The 22697-nt window shown below is 43.8% G+C and overlaps 1 protein-coding gene across 13 annotated transcripts in view; it reads left to right on the top strand.

The window, feature by feature from the left end:
• Positions 1–22697, top strand: part of DTNB (dystrobrevin beta) — a 256744-nt gene that overhangs the window by 219248 nt on the left and 14799 nt on the right. For 10 of the 13 annotated variants that reach the window (XR_013441625.1, XM_078056063.1, XM_078056057.1 and 7 more), the window contains 2 exons: positions 2459–2555; positions 7999–8019. Coding sequence is in view for 12 of the 13 variants with exons in the window: in XM_078056063.1 (XP_077912189.1) it covers positions 2459–2555; positions 7999–8019 (118 nt within the window). In the remaining variant the exon portion in view is untranslated. The remainder of the gene's footprint in view (positions 1–2458; positions 2556–7998; positions 8020–22697) is intronic. The other 3 variants (XM_078056068.1, XM_078056065.1, XM_078056060.1) reach the window with 1 other exon arrangement.

The following is a 22697-nucleotide window of genomic DNA, read 5'->3' as shown; positions in this document are numbered from 1 at the left end:
AGTGTTAATAAATAGTATGGGCACTATGTCATAAGAAATCTAAGTAGGTGGGGTGCCTGGGTGGCTCAGTCAGTTAAGCATCAGCCTTTGGCTCAGGTCATGATCTCAGAGTCCTGAGATCGAGCCCTGCATTGGGCTCCCTGCTCAGCAGGGAGTCAGCTTCTTCCTCTCTCTCTGCCCTACACCCTGCTCACTATCTCTCTTTTTTTGTCTCAAATAAAAAATAAAATCTTAAAAAAAAATATAAGTAGGAAAATATATACACACACATATATACATATATGTGTATATGTATGTGTATATATATATGTATGTGTGTGTTTGTATATATATATATATATATATATAGGCTGGAAGCAGTTAGACCCATGGAGGTGGTGGAAATTGAGCTAGACCATGAAAGGTAGGGATGATGTGGATAAAACCTGGGAGAAAACATTTCAGATTAGAAGTGGAGTTGGGGTTCAGCATGATTCCCCAAATAACTATATGATACATTTCAGAGGAGGGAAGGAGTCTTGGAGCTAAGAATTTGTTTCAGGCATCCATTGCATTAATCTTTAAAGTGCCAGTGATGTGAGATAAAATTAGTTGAATAATTGAGACCGGATTCTAGGGAGCCTTAAGTGATAGGTGATTGGAAGTCCTTGGAGGATTTCAAACAATGATTGTGTAACTTCACCAGATGTTAACTGAGTACATACTGGAGGCGTGATATTCTCTTAACCATTCAGTACATGCAAAGACTCATCCCTGACCTCAAGGATTTTGCATCATGGTAGGAATGACAGCAATGCAAGATAAAATAAATTAAGTACCACAGAGAAGCACCAGTTGCTATGGTGATTAATTAAGCAGGACTTGATACCTGCTGAAGTAATCAGGAGAAGCTTCCTGGGAAGAGTGACATTTGGGTTGGACACTAAGGAGTGAATAACATTTGGAAGAAGTGGGGGAATGGCTGTGAGTTGTGAAATGATAGGATCTGTTTAGGGAAAAAGGAACCATCAACTAGACATCCAGACATGGAAGGGAATAGAAGGTGAGGCACTAGGGATAGGAATGTTGGTGGGGTCTGGAGCAGCATTCTCTGATAGAAATATAATGTGAGCCACATATGTAATTAAAACTTTCCTAACAACCACAATGAAAAACTAAAAGGAAATAGGTGCCATTAATTTTAACACTATCTTTTACTTAACCTGATTTACCCAAAATATTACCATTTCAACATATAATCAACATTAAAAAATATTGAGGTATTTTACTTTCTTTTTTTTTTTCACAGTAAGGTTTTGAAATCCAGTGCATCTCAATTCAGAATACCCATGTTTCAAGTGTTCAGTAGTCACGTGTGGCTAGTGGCTACTAGAGTGGACAGCTGAGGCATGGATCATGCAAGGCAAGAGTTAGTGATGCTAGAAATTCTACTAAGATTGTTACATAAGATGATGAAATGAACAGTCTTTGAGCAGCATTGTAAAGTTCATAGAACACTTTCATACCTAGTATCTTATTTGATCCTCAAAACATTGCCATTGCTGTTTGTAGTTAGTCCCATTTTAGCAAAGAGAAAATTGAGGCTCTTACAGGGTAAGTGACTTGGCCAAGTTTGTAGTAGTTAGTAAATGGTGGCCCTAAGTCTCCTGATTTCTATTCCACCTCAGCATACCAGGTGAAATCAGGATTAATCAGGATGGGAGACCGTTGCACATGTGAGGTAAGGTGTGCCTGGACAAAGTGAGAGACGTGGGGAGAGAAAGACACGTAAAGTTCTAGGAAAGAATCATGTGAATTGGGTGATGGAGAATAGGATATAAGCAGAAAAGTATTAAAGAGGACTGAAGTTTTCAGCCATGACAACTGGAAGAAATCAGGAAAGAGAACTATTTGTGGACCACGGTCTTAAGTTTGGTTTTGGACATATTGAGCTAGAATTGACATGAAATCTGTCCTCAGGAAAAAGTGAATTCTCTTAGACACAGAGTCACCCTAATGTCAGTCACGCTCTTGAGGCTGGTGTCTGGTGCTGGAAGCAATAACAACGGAACCCTATTCTCCCTGAGCAGTTTTCATACATTTTCTCACTACCAATTTAAATTTGGACTAGTTTTATATATCTTTCTAAATGAGGTTTTTGACTTCCTGAGGAATTTTTTAAATTGCTTTATTAATAATATTAATAATACTTTTTCTCTATATTGCCATATCTATACTGTGTGTTTTCCAAAGCATTTTTACGTACTATTCTCACAACAGTAAAGGAAAGAGAGCAAAACAAATATTATGCCCACTTTCTAACATAATTAGCAGAGGTTAAATGACTTGCTCAGCTTATCAGACCCTGGTAAGTAGCAGAATTCGGGTCTAAAATCAATTTCACCTACACTTGGACCCTTCTTTGAAGATCCCTTTATCTTCAGAGTTTTCTTGCTGATGGGCTTTTCCCCTCGGACAGGCAGAGGAAAGATGAGCTGGAGCAGAGAATGTCGGCACTGCAGGAGAGCAGGCGTGAGCTGATGGTTCAGCTGGAAGGGCTGATGAAGCTGCTGAAGGTGAGAGAGCCCTGGCGCCGCCCCGCTCCCCGCCGCCCCGCCTCCCCACCCTCCGCTCAGCTGTCCTTCGCCTTCACCACCGGCTCCACTGCCTCCCCTGTGGTGTCAGGACAGGACTCAGCTAAAGGATGAAATGCCGCTGCCCATAAAGTTAGCTGTGACTCCAGAAATTCCTCGAAACTAGCGTGAAGCCTGATGATAAAAAATGAGTAACTGGAACTAGAGTTCTGTCCTTGAGTAGTTGCTTATATGAATAAATATAAAGGTTTGTCAACAGGATATTAACTATATGTAAATGAAAATTTCTCAACGATTTAAAGTTTCTCTTAAGACAAGTTTTCAAATAGTCCACCTAAATACGTAACAATTATTAACTATTTTAGTAAGTATTACAGCAGCAAACCAAGCTAATCAGACTAATTCTAATGAATAACTTTATTAGGAGGAACAAAATAGCATATTAGCTCTAGGTTTGTTATATTGGAGCTTAAATAACTTTGGGATGATTCAGGTCTCACTATCTTTTTTTTTTTTTTTGAATTTATTACAAGCCCTGTACCCCAGAGGAGAGAGAGGCACTCTTGGCATTTAAATGTCCTCACCTAGACAGTTTTACTGGCATTCAACAGGAATGTTTACCCAGATACGGAGCAGCAATACCAGAGCACATTTGTTCCTGCTGCTAATTCCTTGGTTCTCTGTGTCTGTGCTGTAAACCACTGTATTTTGTGGTGGGACACAGAGTTAGCAGCCAGAGTGGAAATCACACAGTGTGGATTACCTCAAAAGCCAGGCTGAGGGGAGTGGATTTAATCCTGTGGTAGGGGAGTCATTGAAGTTTTTGGAAATAATGGTTTGGGAAAATGTGTAGAGCAGATTAGAGAGGGGAGAAACTAAAGGAGAAATGGAGACAAATATAATCATCTAGCCTGAAGTGAGTGACAAGGGTCTAGACTAGGAGTGGTGGCTCAAGAAAACATCCACTTGGAGACTTTTTTCTACTTCTCTATTCCAGACGGGTCCCTTCATAATGAAGCTAGAGGTATTAGCAGCTTGGGTAAATGCAGTGTTTGTGTTTTAAACTGACTTGGGACTTGCTCAAGACAATCACTTCTTTTAGTCTTGAGCTTTGGTCCCGGGTATTTGGGTGTTTTGCATGGACGTGTTTCTACATTAACCCTTTTAACAGAATTTCTCCTGAGAAATACTTCATGTCTAAGTGGGTCTTGTTTAAAGAAAATCTTTTTTATTTTTTTTTAAAGATTTTATTTATTTATTTGACAGAGAGAGCGAGAGAGCACAAGCATGGAGAACAGCAGAGGGAGAGGGAGAAGCAGGCTCCCCGCCAAGTAGGGAGCCCGATGCGGGGTTCAATCCCAGGACCCTGAGATCATGACCTGAGCCGAAGGCAGACGCTCAACCATCTGAGTGTTTAAAGAAAATCTTATGCATAAAACCTGGCCCACATCCCTCTAACGGTTGTCAAGAATCCAGCTACTCCAGCCCCATCACCCACTCAAGACAGCAGAGATGTACTTAAATGCATTTGGCTGTTGTAACATCTGGAGCCGTGTGGGGCTTTGAAAGCCCTGCCATGTGGGGTAGTCCCCTGTCAGGAGATAAATGGATCCACCCACCCCTTGCCTGGGTCAGACTCCTTTTTTAGTAAGATGCCCTCAGACATTCCCCAAACATAGGTGGGAAGGTACCCTAGGGTAATTTTTGTAAAAGGCAAAAGGTTTATGCAAACTGAAGGGAGGTCAGAATATATTTCCCCAAAGTACCGCAGTGTGCTTTCTCGTCAGCTGGGTGACCCTCATGTTTCTTAGAGTTCCTGGTTCAGAGCCCCATGTATATTACTTAACTTTGTAGTTCACTTCCAATGCTGGTGTTCAAGGGCAAAGCAGAATGGGCTAATGCCTAGAACTCTGATACCAACCCCTGAGTTTCTTTGTATTTCTAGCTATTGTCTTACAGTAAAGTAAGCAGGATCCTGGTGCCCTAGTTTGTAGAATCCCCTGCCAGCTTCTTAAATGTCTTAGAGTTTACTCATCTGATAGGCTGAGGCCATTCATACTGGGAGGAGGGATTTGCAACACAGACCAGGAATGTTGTCTTTTTATCCATTGATTAGAACTTACAGTTGAAAATCTCATGCCTCTAGTGTCCAGCTACCTATAAGGATGATAGCACAATCCTAATTTGTATATTATATGCACTCCTAAAAGGTCATCCATAGGAATCATTGACTTCCATGAAAATTTCAAAGATGTTTTCCTACTGTTAAAAAAAATATTCACCAACCCATAATAAAAGTACACTTTAGAATCCTAGTTTTAATTTCAAAGGACTGTCCTGCCTTCATTGATGTTCAGTCTGCTAGCATTTAATTCTCTCATAAAACAGCTGTAAGCACTTAGTCAAATGGACAATCAAACCACATGGTCTGGGATACTCATAATTAAAATATGCCACACAGTAAATTTCCATTTCACAGCAAGTTCTTTCTACTGCTTCAGTGAAATATAATGTACATTGTCTGTTTATCTGAAAAATGATAATTTAAGGAAGCATACATATGAAGTGTCACCATTGCTTATTAATTCATTCAACAATAATCTTAAGTCCTTTTTTGGGAATAAGGCAGGGTGAAAAGTAATCATACATTTATTTAACAAGAAAATATTGGTTCCTGAATATCACATTTAGCTATTTGGCGATGAGTAAGATTTAGTCCCCGTCACCAAGGAGTATCAGGGACCTTCTTAATAGTTTTTTTGTTTGTTTGTTTTCTTAATAATATAATGTAGACTGACACCCAGGTACCCGTGGTCAGAGTGTATCTTTTCCTTACATTTTTCCCCTGATTAATGTGTATAGGTAACCTCTGTCTCAAACTTATTTCATCTGGAAGTGGTTGTATGTTGGTGTTTCACTTTCTAAATCATGTCCCCGGTATTTTTCTGCCTCATTTTCCATTTTTCTAATATTGCTTTTGAAACATAGTCACCAGGTGAATTCTGTAGTTTTGGATTTCAACCTTATTTGCGAACAAGGTTTAGAATATAAATTTTCATATAAATAACTGCAATGTTTATGGCAGGACTGTGGCCACCTAGCCAGACATCCCCCACGTGATGTGGAAGAGTCTCACATGTTTTTAGGTGACATCAGCACTTCTAGATTTGCACTTTTTAGTTAAAGTATTATGACTTCCTTTAAATCAGCTAGGCTCCTATGCCAGTTGCCATCAGTGTTTACTGACCACAGCTGACGATAACAAAACGTCCCAAGACCTTCTCTCTGACCTGTTTACTGTGTTGACGGAGCCTTCAAGCCTTTATCTGAGTAACTTCCAGTGAGTTTAAATACTGTAACACCGTCCTGAGTAACACTGTTAAAGCCCGCCCCTTTTTAATCCCAGTGTGCAGCGAAGGCCTCTGACTCCGGAACACGCTGCCCTGTCCACCCCTCCCGTGCTAACCTGACACATGGCTACTGCAGATTATAATGATGTCATGTCTTTGAACAGACTATCCATAGCAGTCACCAGATGTGCAAACATGAAGCATTGCCTTCTGAAATTTCCTTATTCTGTTGAGCCAAAGCAATGTTACCTCCAATACTAAACCCGGAAAAAACAGTGAAAGTAGGGAGGTGTCTTAGAAACAGTTCTGAGAACTTTCATCCTGGTCTTCTGACCTCAGCTGCCATTTCAGCCTGTCAGGATTGCGTCCTCCCTCCCCCACCATTTCAGTGTCCATGTCAACACTTAGTGCCAGGAATAAAAACACATTTTAAATTGTTTAATAACTCTTCCTTTGGCTCTCTGCCTTGGCTAGTGAATGGAAGAAAAGTGTTCTGCCTTACAGGGAAGCCTGGCCAGGAAGGGAGATCTCCTCCCAACTGCAGAGTTAGAATCCCTTCTAATCAGAGCCGTACATGCCAGATACACAAGCTTAAAGGTGCTAACTTCGTAAGGCTAACTCAGCTCATGCTCAGGGCCCCTCTTTGCTTGGGCTCCTGTGAGTATACGTATGGTCAGGCATGTAGCAGCTGGGTTTGATTATGAAGAACATCTTCTTGTGCTGACTTGGAGTCTCCTTAAGAGAGTTCTTGGTGCCCATTTAATTCCTAGTCCATGTCTCTCCCTTGCAGGAACAAAATTATTTTTTTCCAAATTTTTTACCTCCTCTTTCCTTTTTGTAATTGGTGAGACTTTCTGAAGTCATTCTCGCCATGGCCCCCAGATCTGCAGACTCTGTGAAAGCAGAAGCTCTCGTCCAACCCTAAGACTTCCCACACACATGTTCAATGAAGACGGCCTGCACGGATGGATCCGATTTAAATAGAACCATTGCAACCGCTTTTAGATTTGCCCACTTGAGGCAAAGAGCAAAGGCTCCCTGACCACAGTTACCCATGATGAGGCACAGAAAGAAGAAGCAAAAAGACCCGTGAAAAGACAGAGGGAAGGACTGAGGGAGAAAGAAACTCAGAAGTGTTTATTTCGTCTTCCTAGTGGTGCATGCTGATAGCTGAGAGCTGGCGAGTACCCACGCTGCCCACGGTCACTGGAAGGCTCTGGAAGACAGAGGCTACGCCTTAGCTTCATGTTTCCAGTGCCTTATGCATAAGTACTAAAGGAACCTGTGTTGAGTTAGTGAAAAACTGAGGTCAAGAGTTCTTTTTCAAAAGCCTCTCAGGGCCCTGGAGCAGTTTCCAATTTATTGGAGGAATGGGGATGCATGTGCGTCCTTGGGGAAAAAAAAAAACCCACAAAGCAGCCCAAAAGCAAGTGGAGAGGAGGGGACTAAGTAAGGGAATCTGTGGTCAGGTGAAATTGCTAGTTTGGGGGAAGTTTTTAGAGCAGTGTCTCTCAATCTAACAGGCATCAGAATCAGCTGCCAGGCTCTGACCTGCGTGGCTGTGCCCCACCCACCCTGAGTTTGGATTCAGGTGGTCTTGGCTGGTGCCCCAAATTTGCATCTCTGACAAGTTCCCCGGTGTGGCTGCTGCTTTGAGGACTGCTGGTCTAGAGAAATATAGCTAACACACATGAATATGGGGGATGGCGAGATTGACTGATTATTGGGCTTTTGAGGCTTCGTGGAGCTACGTCTTTGAGTTTACCCTAAACAGCTGGGTGACCTCGGGCAAGTCAGGCTCTCTAGGCCTTTTCAGTCTGTAAATGAGGAAGTTGGATTAGATGGTTTCCCAGCTCTAGAAGCTAGCACTGAATGAACCGGGTGGGGAAGAGGCCTGCCGTTCACTCTGTCCAGCTGATGGTGCTCTGATGGCAGTCAGGGCCTTTGGTCTCTGAACCTGGGGGCCTGGCCTGGCTTGCCAGATTCTTCTATCATTTCTTCCAGATGTTTGTGGTGATGGGCATTAATCTCTCTCCTTTTTCCCTCTGCCTTTTCTTCATCTGCAACATCTCTAGGAGGAAGAGCAAAAGCAGGCAGTAAGTGAACTTGGGGATTCTCGCTCCTTTTGCATGGTCTTCTTTTCCTCATGTAACTGTTATATACGTTTTCCTCCCCTCCCTGTGCAAGTTCATCTCTGCAGAGTTGGTTATGTGTAAAACCCTCACCAACTCTCTCCGTGGTGGTGTAAAATGGCCTGAAAGTCCATGTCATGTTTACCTAGTAGAGCATGTTCTTACTTGAAACCAGAGCTTGTTGAATTTTTTTTTTTTTAAGTACACATCTGTTGTGTTTAGTTAAATATGCATGATTAGCAGGCCACGATTGCATTTTCCTGCTTTTGCATTCTCTGGTGCTTCATGTCTAGGGTGACTTTAATTGCTCGAAACAGCTTTTGGGGTTGTGGGGTGACCTCAGGTCTAAATGCTATGTCATGAATGATTGTGCATGAAAATGTGTAGTTTTTGTGATGACTTGAAATGTCCTTTAGTCTTGATCAGGCTTCTGGATGCTCCAGCTCCAGTAGCCTTTGTAACAAAGTTACCAATGAAAACTAAGTGGTTATGTTGCTCTGGTTTTGGAGCTAAAATGGCTGTTGCATGGTGTTTAGGGAAGTTTTACGTTTGTTTCTATTTTTCCGGGTAGCCCTTAACCCACACAAGAAAATCAATTGAGGGCCTATCCACAATAGTACCCCATATGTGTATATAACATTGTAAAGTTTTCAAAGCATACGTTTTTTTACACAAGCTAAACCTGATTTTTAATTCACCTCGGGGCTTTAATTTTAAAAGCGAGAAATATGAATTGTTTAATTCAAAAAATTTACTCATTTCTTTTTCAAAAAACAAACTGATCCATGTTTTAAATTAAGAATAGGAATCTACATTATATTTTTTATTTTCAGTTAGGACAATGAAATAATAAAGGGGAGAAGAAAGGAAGGAAGAGATCAAATGAGGGGATGAGGCAAGAAAGGAGCGAGGGAGAGACAGACCGTCAGAAAGAGGGAACAGGGGCACCTGGGTGGCTCAGTTGTTAAGCGTCTTCTGCCTTCGGCTCAGGTCATGATCCAAGGGTCCTGGGATCGAGCCCCGCATCGGGCTCCCGGCTCCGCGGGAAGCCTGCTTCTCCCTCTCCCACTCCCCCTGCTTGTGTTCCCTCTCTCTCTGAGTCTCTCTCTGTCAAATAAATAAATAAAATCTTTAAAAAAAAAAAAAAGAGGGAACAAAGATAGAATATGGGATTAAGATACGCGAACAACCCAGAAATCTCAGTGGCTTTACTGTAACAAAAGTTTGTTTGGTTTTGGTTTTTTCCTCATTAATACATAGTTTATTGCTTTGATCTTATGGCGTGTCCTCAGTAGGTACATTCACATGGGCAAAAGCAGGAGAAGATGAGGATGGAAAGTCAAGCCCAGTCATTAAATGCTTCTTCCAGGAACTGACACACATCACTTCCACTGCATTTCATTGGCCAAAGCAAGTTACATGACCACCCTTGACTTCCGGGGGACATGGAGGTATAATCCTCCAGTTTGCTTGGAAGCCGCAGAGAAGCAGATGCTGGTAATGCCTACCACGAGTAGGAGGATGGGTGAGCTTGTGATTAGAGAAGGAAAGAGAACATCTTTCCTTCCTTCTCCCTGCTCCCCCCTTTCCCTGATAGCCTCATCTCCTTCCTGCCGACCTAGGGCATCACCTCACCTGTTGCTGCTGACAACCAGTGTTCCCCTTCTTCTCTTCTCTCCCCTACACCCCAAAGATGCATGTCACAGCTAAAACCACCTGCTGGGAACTTATTCCAGCAGTCTGCGCAGACTAGCATCTCCTGATCCCTCTCTGAATGTGCCAGCTCAGAGTGAAATACCTTGCACCTTACCTGAGAACTCTCTCTCAGAAGAGGGCAGACATTATGAGTATCTATTTTTAATGGTAGCAGTAGAGCTTCCAATAGACATTTCGTTTTTTAAAAATATTATGGATTGCCATGTAATCTAAGAACCAGAAATTGCCACTTCTGGTATTTTGTTTCTCAGGTCAATTTAAAGCTGACCTTGGGGCATCTGGCTGGTTCAGTCAGTAGAGCATGTGACTCTTGATCTCAGGGTTTGAGCCCCATGAGTTCGAGCCCCATGTTGGGGGTAGAGATTACTTAAAAAAATAAAAATATTTAAAAAGCTGACTTGAGGGGCGCCTGGGTGGCTCAGTTGGTTAAGCGACTGCCTTCGGCTCAGGTCATGATCCTGGAGTCCCGGGATCGAGTCCCGCATCGGGCTTCCTGCTCAGCAGGGAGTCTGCTTCTCCCTCTGACCCTCCTCCCTCTCATATGCTCTCTCTCTCTCTCATCCTCGCTCTCTCAAATAAATAAATAAAATCTTTAAAAAAAAAAAAAAATAAATAAAAAAAAAATAAAAAGCTGACTTGAGCAGATAAGGGATTAAATAACATGCTCACTTCAGTGACTGTGCTTCTGTGTGAGATCATCATCCCCTTGAAGTTGGCAAAATAAGCTAGACCTGGACCACTGAAGCTTGCCCCTAATGAATTGCTTGTTTGTATGTCTTGGGCGTTCTCCATGGCCATGGTCCTGAGTTCATGACCTTGTCCTCACACTCTTATAGGACCACCCGTGGCATGAATTGGTACAAACTGTTTTTTTCCTCATCTTTCTCCACAACGGTGTAGGTAAGACATTCTGTTCTGTGGATATAGGTTTAAATATCCTCTGTTTACATCACAGGTTTAAACTGGACCCACCCAAGGCTCAGCTCTGAGGCTCAAATTTGAACTGAATGGCTTTATATAATTGAACAACATTTTTAACACCTAGACATATAAAGCTTTAGAACTAGCACCTCTGTTTTAGTCTCTCTCATTACTGAGTGAGGCACAAAAAGGTATTTAGCACAGAGCTAAGTTGTAACTTTCTTCCTTCCTGGGTTCTGACTGGTATAGTTTAATTTTTTCCCTATCAAAATGTATTACCCTATATGGGTAATAAAATAATCGTGAGAGACTTGTACAATGAAGGATTTACTAGACAGGCTTCTCCAAATTGGCTCTATAAATCCATTATAGAGAACTTTTCATGTAGTCCGCCTTCTTGCTTCTTTCCTCTTTAGGGATTATTCTGGCTTTGGGGGGATCTGAGAGGAATGGGTAATGACTATGACTTAGCCACTCTCGTGCTATGGGCCTGCCTTCAGCCTCAGCCACTTCCCCACTACTGTGAATGACATCAGTACCTCAGCTGATAATTCTTGTGTCTTTCCTCTTTCCCTCCCTCCCTCCTTCCCTTCTCTTTTCTCAGATCCAAGGGTTATAATTAAGGGCAGAACTGCCTGGCTATTTCAGATAAGACTTCACTGAGTGACTCTTCAACCCACAATATACCCTACAGTTTAACAGGCTCAGGAATTAGATTGTATCAGTTAAGTCAGGGTTAATCAGGCCCACGATAATCATCAGACTGTAATTAAAGGACTTTGCCTTTCTTACTACTCCATCCTCAGTCACTAGCCTGGTGCCTGCCACACAGCAGATACTCAATAAATAGTTGCTGAATGAAAACCAGTATTAACCAGATCGACAAGATTTTGAGTAAAAATGGGCAGTGTGAATTCATAAGTTTATTAATTATAAGGGACATAACTGCTTCGACTACCTATAGCAGTCACTTTGCTCAAGGTATTACTGTATAATAGGTCTGCACATTCAGGAGACTAAATCATGGCTCAGAAAAGCCCTTTATAAAAAGGTATCAGAAAAAGGAATCTCAGGGTTGCCAAAAGAATAGGAACACCAAGCTAATATATTAGTTATTAACTCTATTTTTTTTCTGTCTAAAGAACAGATACTGATTATGTAGAATAAAATCATCCTCTTTTTTTTAATACAGATAATCTATAAGATGGGGGATATCTATAGTTATTTGTATCACTTGGAAATATTCTGAGCTTTGCTTAGTAAAAACCCAGTGCCTGCAGCCTGGCTATGGGATTCACCAGCATGTTACAAAGGAGCTCACTGAGGTAACAACAGACTGCTGAGTAATGAGTAATGCTGGTCACGGTGTTTACTACCATTCGTGCCCTTGAGCTGTAGGCTCCTCCAGTCCTAGTCTGGAGAGATTTCAGATGTATGAATTCATTCTAGTTATATCTCAGTGTTCCATTTTCCCCAGGGACTCCATTTACCATAAAATTTTACTGCTGGATTGCTAACACCAAATAAAATGAGCTATCCAAGGCAAGGGGTAAAGTTTTTTCATGAAAGATGTTTCCTTGAACATTTCTCTGAATTCTCCTATTAGAAGTCATTACCTTTTATATGTAGATCAACATCAGGCTTAAGGACTCTAACTTTAGATAGTAACATATAAGGATAGGGGGCTCCCATGGAGGTGGCCCAGATCCAAATTAGTAGTATGGTAATGGTCCAGAGAATTATAGGTGGGACTCTGAAAATTATGTAATTAGAGGAATCTTGGGGATTCCGCTAAGAGAGAATTGTCATACTTGGAACCTTTCTTTTTACTTCAGTAAGTTGGGATATCAAGTGGGATCTTGCCCCATGCCCTTTCTGATTTCCAGAATCAGATGGATAACCCACTACAACTGCACTAAAGAAAGAACAGTGTGGGCTGGCTCCTTAGAAGCCTACATCTCTGATCTGGCTCCCCCAAATATGCCTCAGAGGAAGACCACTCAATATTTAGTTAGCCATGGTTGATCCATGAGGACTCTAACAAACCTCATGAATATTAACTTTGTAAGTTTAAGAGAAAGTACTTAAAAAAAAAAAACTCTATACAACAACAAATAAAAACTCCTTTGTCCATTAAAGAGATTATTGGTCAACCCCCGGATGTGCTCATGGACCATTTCCCCTCTTGCCTCACTTAACCTTTGGACACAATCTCACTGGGAGGTGATTCAGATTCACATGCCTCTAAATCTTCTGGACTCTTGGACACCACCATACTCTGAAATAGAAGCCTGAGTCTACTTCTACCTGAAGGCAAAGAATTGCCATTCATTTATTTATTCAGCAGTGTCTTACTATATATGTTCAAGGCGGTGAACTTGGCCTTTTGGAGGCTAACAAGAGAAATCCTACACAAATACCACAAATAGTACGAACGTTATTTCATTGTTGGCATGATACCTTAAATACAGAAACACAAGCCAGGTCAGTGATATCCTGAGCCATAGGTACCACTGCTGTCCCCCTAAGTTTGCAAACTCCACAGATGTCTTTTGGTAAATAAAGATCAGTGTGGTGTAGTATATGACTTTGCCACAAACCTTTAGCCTGGGTCCCAGTCCTGGTCTGTCTAGACTATCTGATGTGCTCACTGCACAGAGATGGCCTTGTGAGAGTCTGCCAAGTGGGCTCATTCATCAGTCTTGGCTCCTGTACTCACTATGGGAATCTGGTACTTTGTTGTTTAATTTTTATTCAGTTTTTTCCCAAGAAGAGGAAATATCATTACAATATTAAAAATAAGTATTTGTATTTCACTCCCCAAAACTCCTTGAACACCTGCCAGGAGTTTACAGTCTGAGGATATAGGGGAGAAATCACTTTAAGTCTTTGCAGCATCCCCAGGATTTTTCATCCCCCTCATCAATGACAGACTGAGAGATTTTCTGCTTTTTTATTTCCCTTCTGTACTATATTTCTGTCTTTTCCTTTCTTGGCCAGAATGCATACAACATATGAAAACTATCCTCCAAGGTCTCCAGGAAAATTCTCTACACACCAAGCTAGAGAAATTGTCCTGCTGGAAGACTGTTGAATCCCTGGGACACACTGTCTCACCTAGAATATTACAGTCTGAGTCTCAGCAAAGCATCAACAGAAAAGAATAAGTAAAAGATGACTTTTCTAGGTTCTGAGCCTGAGGACCTGGGAAAATGATGGGTACACTGAAGAAGTGAAAAGGGGAGATGATCTGGGGCAAGAAAGGGACTTTGACCTGATTTTGAACATAGCGAATTCCAAAGATTAGGCAGACAGTCAAGCTTTTTCTCTGGTCTGCTATATATTTGGGGATATGCAACTGGAATTTCAGTGGAAGTACATGGCTAGCATTGTAGATTTGGAAGTCTTCAACATAAAATTAGGGTTGAAACCATAAACATGAGCCTTAGGGAAAAACCATAGTAGAGAAAAGGAAGAAAGAGGAGGTGGGAGGGGTAGGATTGTGGGTTCTTGTGAAAGCTCAGAAAGTTTCAAGAGGGAGAAAGTTAGTAAGACAATAAAATAAGGAAATCCTTGGATTTGACAATCAGTAAGTTATCAGCAACGCTGGAAAGAAAATTTTCAGTAGAGTAGTAGAGTATTGACAGCTCTGAAAAATAGGCTTTGTTTTGTCCAACCCCCATCCCCCTTTGGTTTCAACCAATGAAGGAGAAGGAACTAAATCTTCTATCTGCCTTATTGAATTATCTGTGAGTGGATTGCTCTTCTGATTCATAGAACCTTCTTGACAAAACCTCACTTCTTTAATATCTGAAGATGTGTGTTGTCTTTACAGACATGTTTCCTCATCTGTAAACTTCAGCCCTTTGATCCTTCCATCCCCGATACCAGTCGGTATATTGCGGAAAGACTATAAACCAAGAAGGGTCTACCGAAAACCAACTGGATTCATTAGACTGGTGTCTCCTTTTGTGACTTTGAAACCCTCTGCCTTCCCTTCATTGTCTGGGCTTTCTTTCAATAACCAGCTCCTCCCTCAGTGTTGCCTCATGCCAACCTTCTACCTCCCACTTTTCCAGACAAAAGAAAGCATCCTAAGAAAACATCAGCTGCTCCCATGAAGGCCTCTCCTTCAGCTTACCTCTGGGATTCTTGGGCTTCCATAGAAGGAGAGGAATCCCTAGTGCTCTCTTTCTGTTAGACCTCACCCCAGCATCCTCTCTCAGCTTGGGATTGGATCTATGACTCTTCACTTTGAGAGCATCTGTAGGCATGTCATCAAATCCTGATGCTGTACCAGTCTCTGGGGTTGTCTAGCTGATCTCAGGCTGGTTCTGATGTTCCCATATTAACCATAATGCCAAGGTAGGGAGCTTTCTGGCTCAGAGTCCTTAACTGAAATGAACATCTGCTTAGTTTCAGCTAAAAGAAGCATGTTATAAAGGGTACAGTAGACTTTTGCACTCTTCTCCATTTGCTGCCAATCATAATCTGGCAAGTGGAATTACTGTCATTTGGCACTGGGGTACAAATGCCCTGTGCTTTAAAAGAAAGGTGGTGGGGTGGGGAGAAGGGAGGAGGGAGGGAGCTGGAAGGAGGAAGAGAGAGAAAGAGAAGAAAAGAAGAAGTGTGTTTTATAAAGTTAACTGCAGCTAATGTGGTACCTTTAATAAGGTTTCGTGCCAGCTCACCACTGCTGTTCGAGCTGGCTAACTGTAAATCCTTCAGTACTTTTATCTATTTTTTTTTATAAATCCTTCAGTACTTTTATTATTATGTGTGTTTATTAACTTAAATATACATATCATTCACTATCTATTCATTGCTTTCACATTTCAAATTTCAACTCCTGTATTTAACCAGCTCAGACCTCAGAAAACCAAGAGAGAATCTAGGAGACTCTGAGGCCTATAGGTGCCACCACCCTGGGACATCTTCCAAATGTGCAGAAGATGTGAGAGTTTATTCTTGGGCCCCTTGAAGGTCCCAAGCTAAACTGAGGCTCTGGGTGACCTGCCCTTCCTTCCACAGCAGCCCACCACCTGGGAGAAGAAGACTGTCTCACCCTCAGCCAGGTTCCTCATCCTTAGCACCATGGAATTGTGGGCCAGATAACTCTTTAGGGGGGGCCGTTGGGGGGTTGACCTATGCATTGTAGGGTGTTCAGCAGCATCCTTGACCTCCACCTACTAAATTCTAGTGGTAGCCCCTGCCTGCCCAGCAGGTCCTAGCAGATGAAATTATCCCCAGTTAAGAAGCACTGCCCTGAGCCCAGAGAGCCTTGCTCCACGACACCAGCCCAAGCCCCAAGGCATTCTCAGAATCCCTGAGTCTGAGGCTTAGATATGGACTGGATGGTGGACGCTTTCCAGGCGTGTTCCCCGAAAATCACTCCTCTGTCCGCGCACCCTCTCCAGGCTTCTGCTCCTCTGTGTGCTTGCTTTTTTTCTCTGAAAGCTTGCTTGTGTCTCTCCTTCCCATTCGTACCACCTTTCTTCATTCCAGCCTCCATCATCTGTCCCCTGGTCTGTCAGAAGAGCCTCCACATGGGTCCTGTCTCTGGCTGCTTAGTCCTCCTTCACGTTGCCCCAGAGCCAGGTTCCTAGACACACATGGCACTGGCCATGCCGTGGTCTCTTCAGGAACCTTCCCTAGCTCCCTAGCTCCCTGTGCCGCAGCTCCCAGCAGGGCTCAACAAGCATTTTATTAAAGGCTTAGACAATAAATATTTTAGGCTTGGTAAACCAAATCAGAAATATTATGTAGGTACTTATATAACCACTTAAAATGTAACCGTTTCAAAATGTGAAAACCATTCTTAGCTCATGGACTGTAAAAAACAGGCAGTGGTGAGCTGGATTTGGCCATGGGCTGCAGTTTGCCCATCTCTGGCCTAGTAAATAAACTAGGTGACTATTTAAGGCCCTGGATGATGGTGGCCCACACTCCTCTTTCCTACCACCTGTCTTCGTGCTTCCTACATCCTAGCCACCCCCCTCCTTACCCTCACGTGCAGCCACCTCTCCCAGGCCAGCGCCCTGTGTGTATGCCCTTTCCTCACCTGGATTGCCCTTCCCAGGCCTTTTCTGCCGATTGAAATTATACCCCTCAAGATACTCTCAGATGCCACCTCTTCTGTGAAACCTTACCCCGTTCCAGAAGGTCAGAGTTACACTCTGTGTAAAGAGTTACATTCCGTGCTTTCCCTTTGGGCCTCCACTAAGGCACGGCTTTCACCCTCCCTTGTATGCTAATTGCACACATGCCTCACCACCCCAGGGGACTGTGAGCCTGCTGGGAGTGGAGACTTTGCCCCTTTGTAACCCCCCAGCACCTTTCAAAGTAGAATAATGGCAGGTAGGATTCTATTGAGCCGGTGTGAAGCATTTCATGTTTATCCACACCAGCCTGTAAAGATATTATCCATTTTGCATATGAAGAATCCGAGATGTGGAACGGTTAAGTAAGTTACCCAAGATCACGCTGCTAGTAAATGGCAAAGCTGGCATCCAAACTAGGTCTAACTAACTGCAAAGCCTGGACTCTAACCACTGTATTGTATACAGCGGGGACTCAGCAAAGAGTGGTGGTGTTGAATGGGGTGCCATACCTCACCATACAAGTTTGACATTCTGTAAGTAGCATTTAAATTTGACTCATTGAATTTTAAAATATCACGGATAGGTTCTGGCTGCCTGCCTGATCACTGATTTAGTTGTCTGAATAAGGACCATGCTCTCCTGGCAGTCTGTTCTCTATTTGTTTCTAAGAATGCAATCTGAGTGTTTGGTATTCATTTTATAGGGATTTTCCCCTCAATGGGGTCCCCGATCATTTCACCGAGAAATGACTTTAAAATCCTGCAATGAGAGCTAATGGAATACCATTTTCAAGTAGAGCTGGACAAACTAGGAGAAACAAACAGAAAGAGGGTAATCTGGTCTTAGAATTTATGAGCTTCCCTATCTGAAAGTTTAAATTTCAACTTCTGTTGATCTTTGGGTTTATGATGAGTTTTAGTAGGTTGTTCTTTGTCTCTGGAACTTAGTATGTGTTCCTCCTTCTACTAAGAAAGATAGCTAGACACTTGCCTCCCACCCCCCGAAGCCTCGAGGGAAGCTTCATCTTCTGCATAATCATGAAGATTGAGAACCATAACCTGCTTCTGCCCATTGCCAATCCTGTGATCATAAACCCCCAGCAGTGCTCTGGTCACTGTTTCCCATCTAGCAGCGGACCCCACAGGCCACCCCAGCGAGGGACAGGCTCTGTGTAAGCCTCAGTTTCCCGGAGTGATGTGGGAACAAACGGGTGCCAGCCCTCTGTGGAGGGACCTCATGGCAGACTTTTTGGTGGTGCCATCCTATCCTTCCAGCGGACCCACACATGTGTATGTTCGTGGTATTCGTAGCGGAAAGAAAAAAGATCATAAAACCGCTCAGCTCTTCTTTCTGGTGTTGAGAAGCAAAATGTACCTTTAAAACCTATCAGCTTGCAGATAGCACCTTTGCTGAGCTGGGAAGGTCTCTGGGCGTGTTCTGTAGCTCTTTTGAACTCATCCCAAAGGGAAGCACGGCCCCTTCTTTGCTCACTGCCAGGGGGATGTCTTTCTGGTCTCCTCCACCTCACTCTCTCCTGTCTGCTCACTTCCATCCCTGGTGCCCTGTGAGGCAGTTCTTTCCAAGCCTGCAGCAGGACGGGCGGCACGGCCTCCTCTCTCCTCTCACTTCCACATTTGATGAGGTGGCTGCATTTTCCTAGCGGAGCTGCCACCAACACCAGTTGGAAATAGGATGTGGGCTCTGGTTTACCTTTTCTTGAAGGAAAAAAATCCATGCAAAGTCCGTTCTTTATACATCCCATTTCTCTCTGAGGTCAGAGCTGCCTCACCTAAATTTCAGACTTAACAACTCCTTTCCCTCAGTGTTGTTTTTTTGTGTGTTTTGTTGTTGTTGTTTTTCTGAGAGGGCCTCTGAAAATCGGCAGCAAAGAGGCCAGTTTGTTTAATTTAAATACGCTGCAGCAAAATGAAGGTAATTGTCCACAAAGGCCATCTGCTACCTGGCAGGTATCCATGAGTCAGAGAGAGAGAGAGATGGAGACTGAAGTGTCTCCCTCTGTTACCGTGATAACAGTGTAGTTCAGAGTTTCAGGTGGGGCTGTGTGTGTGTGTGTGTGCGTGTGTGTGCGTGTGTGTGCGCGTGCGTGTGTGTGTGCGTGTGTGTGTGTGTGTGTGTGTGTGTGCGCGCAGAGGGTACAGTTATCAATGCTCCACAGAGGGCAATAACTCCAAATCAGGCTTTTTGCCACGAACCACTCTGGGCTTGATTACCTGACTGTAATGTGTACTAAGGAGATAGGACTAAATTCATACCTGTTCCATGAAGAAAAAGAAGGGAGGGAGATAGTATTTAGGGAGCCCCTACTGTGTGCCAGGCACCATGCCGGGGATGTTTAAACACAGCTGAGCATGGTGCCAATCATTCGGCTAAAGACCGTGGCTTCTCCCTTTGTAGCCGGCTCTCTCTGCCGCAGCCTGTGGGCTCCTGTCTCTGCTCACGGTGTCCTCACGTCACCTCTCTGGCATTCTCTGTACCTGCTTTGGCTCCAGTATTAGATTTGTGTCATAGACAAGAGACTAAGTCATAATCACTGTACTCTCCTTTCTCACATTTCTCACCTTTATTGGAAATTAATTGTCCTGTTGAAGATCATGGTTGGCTTCAGTTCTGAGAGGTCTCAAACTAATCCATGTTCCTTCTAGCCTATTAACACTATGCTATGCCTTGGATTCTCCTAGCAGTTTGAGGCAAATAGAAGACCCAGGTACTAGTCTTAGCCTTTCTGCTCATTTATTTGGAACCCCCTGACCTCTCTAGGCCTCAGTCTCTTCAAATATGAAATGAGTGTTGGACTAAAAAAAGAGGCTATTTTCTTGGGGTCATGAACATTCTGAAATTATAAGCCTAATTTCTGAGTCCCTTTCTTAGAATGTGATACCTCGTTTTCTCAGGTTCTCAGAGTCCTTGCCAATTTAGAAGTGAAGAGCCAGCCGACCAAAGAGCTTCTCAGATTGTAACATTTTTCCAGCTCTGTATTTCCAGCAGAATTGTTTCTAACTACAAGGGACCTCAGTATTCAGAGAACCTGAGTTACAGGGCATTTATTGTGTTGAGTTATTGGTGACTGGCCCGTGCTGCATTCAAGCCTTTGTTATAGGTTGTATTACAACAAGGTCCCACTGTCCTTGTATCAGGAAGCCTTCAAACACCAAGTAGCATTTTGTAGACCTTCCCTAGCTTCCCCAGGCTAATTGACCCATCCTGGCAGCTCCAACCAGTGGCGCAAGAGTGTTTTATACCCTCATTGGACAGCTTATCCCCATCCCCAGGAGCCACCTGACTAGTTCTTCCACCTTTACTGATTTCTGTGTGATTCTCAGGTTCCCCATAACCTCAAGGTTCCAACCGTGATGTGGCCCCCAGCCTCCTCCTCTGCCATTTATTCTAGATTTGGTTTTGTGGTGGGTGGAGTGTTTGGCATTCTTCACAGGGAGGTCCTGCCTGGCTGAATGTAAAACCCAATCTGTGCTTTTGAGACAAGGGAAAATTTCACAGTGTAGTGCTCCAGCTTGATTTTGAGTGTATCTGTCTGGCCCAGACCTACTGAGGGCAGAGAATGAACAGACCCTAACCAGGATCATCGGTGACTGTCAGCATGCCCAGAGTGCTGCTCAAGCTCTGTGTGCTCTCTACACTCCAGCCTGTGGTCATATAACTGGAAGGACCCTATTGAAACTCTGTCTGTCTTGAGCTAGCCCCTTCCTTGTTCCAGTCACCTGCTCCCTGCAGCTCCTCACAGGCTTCGTTTGCATGAGCCTAAATGGGCAGCATCTCTGGTACTGACTCCACTCGTGAGAAGGGTAGGTTAGATAGAGAACACGCCATGCTGAGAACCCTCAGAGCATCCTTCACTGACAGCGTGATTGTGACCAAAGCAAAGCCATGATGACTTGACATTTTCGAGATGAGGTAACTTGGCAAAAGTTACAGAATCATAGAATTTTAAACCTGAAAAGTACTTCAGAGATCATCTACTTGATGCCACTCAGTTATAAATGAGAAGACTGCACCTCAGAAAAATTAAAATGCATGTGCTGTACAGTCCCAAGAAAATCCCAGGTCTCCCGACACCTAGGCCGTGCCCTTCCCGCTGAGCCACACCACATGTGTGTCCACCCCAAAGCAGTGGAGAGAGCTAGGATTCCACCTCTGAGCCTGCAGCTTTCCCTCCTCTTCCCAGTCATGGAATTTGCGGCAGAGAATCGTCTCCAGGGCCTGTGATTATTGACAAAGCTGTTACTATTGTCCAGCATCAGGACAAGCTCATTTACTCAGGAACTGAGGCACGTTCCCAAGCAGGTAAAATGGTTTTTGATTATATATCTTTGCCTCTATTCTCATCCATAGTCCTCTTTCCCTGGGTCTCTGACCTTTCACGAGGGCCTCTGGGCTTGGTCTCTCATATTCCAAAAGCCTCCCTCCCATTCCTTCTCAATCAGATGTCCTTCAGATGGGACTGCCCCAGTAATGTATGAAGAAGAAAATCAGCCTGAGCATGTGAGTTACCTATTGCTGTGCAACAACTTACCCCAAAACCTACTGGCTTCTTAGAACAAATGTTTATTACCTCACAGCTTCTCTGGGCCTAGAGTCCAGGTGAGGGCAAGCTGAGGGTCAGGGTCTCTTACAAGGCTACAGGCATCTCAAGGCTCAACAACCCACATGGTTGTTGGCAGGATTCTTCGTCAGCTGCTGGACTGAGGGCCTCCATTCAATGCCAGCTGGTGGCTGGAGGCTGCCTCAGTTCCCTGTCACGTGGGCCTCTCCACAGGGCAGCTCACAAGATGGCAGCTGGCTTCATTAGACTGAACAAACAGGAGGGAGAAAGAGAGTATATGGGCAAGACATAAGTCACAGTCGTTTCTAAGCTAATCTCAGAAGTGACATCCCATTCACCTGACTCAGGAGCCACCGTCCCTGCGCCCAGCCCGTATTCTGGGGGAGGGGATTACACAGGAGTGTGACAGTGAGGGCAAGGGCATTGGAGGCCGTCTCAGAGCTCTGCCCGCCACATTTACTCATCCAGTTAAGCATCTCACACAAAGCTTTATCGATGACTGATAGATTTAGTGCTCCCTGGAGATTATTGCCTGCTCTGGCTACGTTCCCACTTTCCATTACTGAAGAAAAGGGGTCAGAAATGTGATATACCTCATTGTCATTTAACAAACGTTTATTAAGCATTTACATGTGCTAAGCACAATGGTAAGGAGATAAAATTTGAGAGGTGAGGTTAATGCTGTTCAGAGTTCTGGGGAGCATAGCAGGAAGACCTGATCTGACCCTAGAGGACGGAACACTGAAGCAAACACCTAGAGGAGCAGCAGGAGCTAGTCTGACCACGCTGGGGGGCTTGGAGCTTCTGGCAGAGAGGCCTCCAGGCAAGGGCAAGCCGAGTCTTTCTATAGATTGGAGCAACTGTCACCCGTCCTTTCACTTTCTGAGCCAGCCAGTGGCGGTCACCGGACGTCCCTGCGCGCTAACATTTACCTCCTCCGAGACCCACCCTAGTCTCTAGGCCTTCCTGAAGCCACAGCCTCGGGCCTGAATGAAGTGTGTGCATATCAATTGGCTGTGGTTTGTGCCTCTCCCAGGCCAGTTGTGATTTATTGACCTACCTACCAGGATGCCAAACTGGTGTTGCTCTGCTGGAGCCAGAATTCACAGAGGGCTCTGGACAGTTCATCCTACAATTGTTGTAATCCAGTGTGGCCCTAAAGCCAAGGGCTGGTGCTTGACATCTTTTGGGGAAAATGGTGCCTTCCCAGCAGTCTTCACCTTTCTCTTTCTGCTGCTCTGAACAAAGACAGCTTCTGGAGTCTGTTCTTCGTCTTCCTCAGAAAGCACGTCCTGGGCGCTGATCCCAGGAAGAGGGCCTGATTA

The sequence above is a fragment of the Halichoerus grypus genome, chromosome 10 (genome assembly GCF_964656455.1).
Source record: "Halichoerus grypus chromosome 10, mHalGry1.hap1.1, whole genome shotgun sequence".
NCBI classification, from domain to species: Eukaryota; Metazoa; Chordata; class Mammalia; order Carnivora; family Phocidae; genus Halichoerus; species Halichoerus grypus.
Note: the sequence above shows the minus strand (reverse complement) of the source record. Positions and strands in the feature narration are given on the sequence as shown.